General features: G+C 65.1%; 1 protein-coding gene across 3 annotated transcripts in view; it reads left to right on the top strand.

Annotated features, from left to right (window-relative positions):
* Positions 1-379: 379 nt before the first annotated feature.
* Positions 380-5,285, top strand: part of LOC139273272 (syntaxin-binding protein 5) — a 268,702-nt gene continuing 263,796 nt past the window's right edge. For all 3 annotated transcript variants that reach the window (XM_070889953.1, XM_070889952.1, XM_070889951.1), the window contains exon 1: positions 380-808. In XM_070889953.1, coding sequence (XP_070746054.1) covers positions 656-808 — 153 coding nt within the window. In that variant the 5' untranslated portion in view covers positions 380-655. The remainder of the gene's footprint in view (positions 809-5,285) is intronic.

Below are 5,285 nucleotides of genomic sequence, written 5' to 3'. Positions count from 1 at the left end.
CCCCTCAATCAACATCACTAATGGTCTGATCAGGATCACATTGCTGTCAGTGGGAGACTGCTGTGTGCAAATTGGCTGCTGTAGTTTTAATGAAGGAAATGTACGACAGTACTTTTAATGTAGTACACTTCAAAGGGGAAAAAAGCACTTCATTGGCTGTGAAGCGCTCCGGGGCGTCCTGAGGTGGTGAGAGTAAATGCAAGTTCCTTCCCCCCCCAATGCTGGTGTTACTATTAGTCCAACTTAATGCGGATATTGCTGTCAGTCCCTGCTGCCCATGTCAATGCGAGGATCAGTGCTGGTGCTGGCTCTGCCCTCCCTGGCTCAGGTGCACCGGCTCAGGGACATCCGGGTGTGTGCGCGGCGGTGTGCGCAGGCGCCGAGCTGCGGTTGGGCTGGCGGCTGCGTTTCCGCGTCCAGAGGAGCGCACGAGCGAGCCCAGCGGGCCGGGGGGGCGGAGAGAAGAGAGAGCGCGAGAGGCCGAGGACAGACAGCGCGCGAGAGAGCGAGCGGAGCGGGACAGAGCTCGAGCTGGGAGGCCGGCAGCGCAGCGCAGCCCAGCCCAGCCCATTCCCCTCAGCCCGCGGCCTGAGCCGGCCGCCCTGACATGTGAGGCGGGTGGGTGGCGAGCGGCACCACCACCAACACCACCGCCATGAAGAAGTTCAACATCAGGAAGGTGCTGGACGGCCTGACGGCGGCGGCGGCCGCCTCCTCGTCCTCGTCCTCCTCGGCCCAGCCCGGCCAGCGGCCGCCCGACAACGACATCGTCGAGACCCTCTGCTCCGAGCACTTCCAGCTCTGCAAAGTGAGTGCGGCTAACCCGTCCCCCTCCCCCGCGGGGCCAGGGCCCGACCCCCCGGTCAGGCTATCGCGACGGGAGATTTTGGGAACAATGTTGAGGCAGCCCAGGGTCCGGCCCCCGGGTGATGCAGCATTTAGGGGGCCGTGCCCGGGCCGCCTGCCCCCAGTTCTCTCTGTCTATATTTGGGTTCCATCTCCCCTCCCTGTCATGTCCCCATCTCCCCTCCCTGTCATGTCCCCATCTCCCCTCCCTGTCATGTCCCCATCTCCCCTCCCTGTCATGTCCCCATCTCCCCTCCCTGTCATGTCCCCATCTCCCCTCCCTGTCATGTCCCCATCTCCCCTCCCTGTCATGTCCCCATCTCCCCTCCCTGTCATGTCCCCATCTCCCCTCCCTGTCATGTCCCCATCTCCCCTCCCTGTCATGTCCCCATCTCCCCTCCCTGTCATGTCCCCATCTCCCCTCCCTGTCATGTCCCCATCTCCCCTCCCTGTCATGTCCCCATCTCCCCTCCCTGTCATGTCCCCATCTCCCCTCCCTGTCATGTCCCCATCTCCCCTCCCTGTCATGCCCCCATCTCCCCTCCCTGTCATGCCCCCATCTCCCCTCCCTGTCATGCCCCCATCTCCCCTCCCTGTCATGTCCCCATCTCCCCTCCCTGTCATGTCCCCATCTCCCCTCCCTGTCATGTCCCCATCTCCCCTCCCTGTCATGTCCCCATCTCCCCTCCCTGTCATGTCCCCATCTCCCCTCCCTGTCATGTCCCCATCTCCCCTCCCTGTCATGTCCCCATCTCCCCTCCCTGTCATGTCCCCATCTCCCCTCCCTGTCATGTCCCCATCTCCCCTCCCTGTCATGTCCCCATCTCCCCTCCCTGTCATGTCCCCATCTCCCCTCCCTGTCATGTCCCCATCTCCCCTCCCTGTCATGTCCCCATCTCCCCTCCCTGTCATGTCCCCATCTCCCCTCCCTGTCATGTCCCCATCTCCCCTCCCTGTCATGTCCCCATCTCCCCTCCCTGTCATGTCCCCATCTCCCCTCCCTGTCATGTCCCCATCTCCCCTCCCTGTCATGTCCCCATCTCCCCTCCCTGTCATGTCCCCATCTCCCCTCCCTGTCATGTCCCCATCTCCCCTCCCTGTCATGTCCCCATCTCCCCTCCCTGTCATGTCCCCATCTCCCCTCCCTGTCATGTCCCCATCTCCCCTCCCTGTCATGTCCCCATCTCCCCTCCCTGTCATGTCCCCATCTCCCCTCCCTGTCATGTCCCCATCTCCCCTCCCTGTCATGTCCCCATCTCCCCTCCCTGTCATGTCCCCATCTCCCCTCCCTGTCATGTCCCCATCTCCCCTCCCTGTCATGTCCCCATCTCCCCTCCCTGTCATGTCCCCATCTCCCCTCCCTGTCATGTCCCCATCTCCCCTCCCTGTCATGTCCCCATCTCCCCTCCCTGTCATGTCCCCATCTCCCCTCCCTGTCATGTCCCCATCTCCCCTCCCTGTCATGTCCCCATCTCCCCTCCCTGTCATGTCCCCATCTCCCCTCCCTGTCATGTCCCCATCTCCCCTCCCTGTCATGTCCCCATCTCCCCTCCCTGTCATGTCCCCATCTCCCCTCCCTGTCATGTCCCCATCTCCCCTCCCTGTCATGTCCCCATCTCCCCTCCCTGTCATGTCCCCATCTCCCCTCCCTGTCATGTCCCCATCTCCCCTCCCTGTCATGTCCCCATCTCCCCTCCCTGTCATGTCCCCATCTCCCCTCCCTGTCATGTCCCCATCTCCCCTCCCTGTCATGTCCCCATCTCCCCTCCCTGTCATGTCCCCATCTCCCCTCCCTGTCATGTCCCCATCTCCCCTCCCTGTCATGTCCCCATCTCCCCTCCCTGTCATGTCCCCATCTCCCCTCCCTGTCATGTCCCCATCTCCCCTCCCTGTCATGTCCCCATCTCCCCTCCCTGTCATGTCCCCATCTCCCCTCCCTGTCATGTCCCCATCTCCCCTCCCTGTCATGTCCCCATCTCCCCTCCCTGTCATGTCCCCATCTCCCCTCCCTGTCATGTCCCCATCTCCCCTCCCTGTCATGTCCCCATCTCCCCTCCCTGTCATGTCCCCATCTCCCCTCCCTGTCATGTCCCCATCTCCCCTCCCTGTCATGTCCCCATCTCCCCTCCCTGTCATGTCCCCATCTCCCCTCCCTGTCATGTCCCCATCTCCCCTCCCTGTCATGTCCCCATCTCCCCTCCCTGTCATGTCCCCATCTCCCCTCCCTGTCATGTCCCCATCTCCCCTCCCTGTCATGTCCCCATCTCCCCTCCCTGTCATGTCCCCATCTCCCCTCCCTGTCATGTCCCCATCTCCCCTCCCTGTCATGTCCCCATCTCCCCTCCCTGTCATGTCCCCATCTCCCCTCCCTGTCATGTCCCCATCTCCCCTCCCTGTCATGTCCCCATCTCCCCTCCCTGTCACGTCCCCATCTCCCCTCCCTGTCACGTCCCCATCTCCCCTCCCTGTCACGTCCCCATCTCCCCTCCCTGTCACGTCCCCATCTCCCCTCCCTGTCACGTCCCCATCTCCCCTCCCTGTCACGTCCCCATCTCCCCTCCCTGTCACGTCCCCATCTCCCCTCCCTGTCACGTCCCCATCTCCCCTCCCTGTCACGTCCCCATCTCCCCTCCCTGTCACGTCCCCATCTCCCCTCCCTGTCACGTCCCCATCTCCCCTCCCTGTCACGTCCCCATCTCCCCTCCCTGTCACGTCCCCATCTCCCCTCCCTGTCACGTCCCCATCTCCCCTCCCTGTCACGTCCCCATCTCCCCTCCCTGTCACGTCCCCATCTCCCCTCCCTGTCACGTCCCCATCTCCCCTCCCTGTCACGTCCCCATCTCCCCTCCCTGTCACGTCCCCGTCTCCCCTCCCTGTCACGTCCCCGTCTCCCCTCCCTGTCACGTCCCCATCTCCCCTCCCTGTCACGTCCCCATCTCCCCTCCCTGTCACGTCCCCATCTCCCCTCCCTGTCACGTCCCCATCTCCCCTCCCTGTCACGTCCCCATCTCCCCTCCCTGTCACGTCCCCGTCTCCCCTCCCTGTCACGTCCCCATCTCCCCTCCCTGTCACGTCCCCATCTCCCCTCCCTGTCACGTCCCCATCTCCCCTCCCTGTCACGTCCCCATCTCCCCTCCCTGTCACGTCCCCATCTCCCCTCCCTGTCACGTCCCCATCTCCCCTCCCTGTCACGTCCCCATCTCCCCTCCCTGTCACGTCCCCATCTCCCCTCCCTGTCACGTCCCCATCTCCCCTCCCTGTCACGTCCCCATCTCCCCTCCCTGTCACGTCCCCATCTCCCCTCCCTGTCACGTCCCCATCTCCCCTCCCTGTCACGTCCCCATCTCCCCTCCCTGTCACGTCCCCATCTCCCCTCCCCTGTCACGTCCCCATCTCCCCTCCCTGTCACGTCCCCATCTCCCCTCCCTGTCACGTCCCCATCTCCCCTCCCCTGTCACGTCCCCATCTCCCCTCCCCGTCACGTCCCCATCTCCCCTCCCTGTCACGTCCCCATCTCCCCTCCCCGTCACGTCCCCATCTCCCCTCCCCGTCACGTCCCCATCTCCCCTCCCCGTCACGTCCCCATCTCCCCTCCCCGTCACGTCCCCATCTCCCCTCCCCGTCACGTCCCCATCTCCCCTCCCCGTCACGTCCCCATCTCCCCTCCCCGTCACGTCCCCATCTCCCCTCCCCGTCACGTCCCCATCTCCCCTCCCCGTCACGTCCCCATCTCCCCTCCCCGTCACGTCCCCATCTCCCCTCCCCGTCACGTCCCCATCTCCCCTCCCCGTCACGTCCCCATCTCCCCTCCCCGTCACGTCCCCATCTCCCCCCCCTCCTCCCCCGTCCTCCCATCTCCCCTCCCCGTCACGTCCCCATCTCCCCTCCCCGTCACGTCCCCATCTCCCCTCCCCGTCACGTCCCCATCTCCCCTCCCCGTCACGTCCCCATCTCCCCTCCCCGTCACGTCCCCATCTCCCCTCCCCGTCACGTCCCCATCTCCCCTCCCCGTCACGTCCCCATCTCCCCTCCCCGTCACGTCCCCATCTCCCCTCCCCGTCACGTCCCCATCTCCCCTCCCCGTCACGTCCCCATCTCCCCTCCCCGTAAGTCCCCATCTCCCCTCCCCGTCACGTCCCCATCTCCCCTCCCCGTCACGTCCCCATCTCCCCTCCCCGTCACGTCCCCATCTCCCCTCCCCGTCACGTCCCCATCTCCCCTCCCCGTCACGTCCCCATCTCCCCTCCCCGTCACGTCCCCATCTCCCCTCCCCGTCACGTCCCCATCTCCCCTCCCCGTCACGTCCCCATCTCCCCTCCCCGTCACGTCCCATCTCCCTCCCCCTCCCACTCTCTCTATGATCTCTCTCCCCGTCACGTCCCCATCTCCCCTCCCCGTCACGTCCCATCTCCCCTCCCCGTCCGTCCCATCTCCCTCCC

The sequence above is a fragment of the Pristiophorus japonicus genome, chromosome 9 (assembly GCF_044704955.1).
Source record: "Pristiophorus japonicus isolate sPriJap1 chromosome 9, sPriJap1.hap1, whole genome shotgun sequence".
Lineage (NCBI taxonomy): Eukaryota > Metazoa > Chordata > Chondrichthyes > Pristiophoridae > Pristiophorus > Pristiophorus japonicus.
This window is presented reverse-complemented; position numbering and strand designations above follow the sequence as displayed.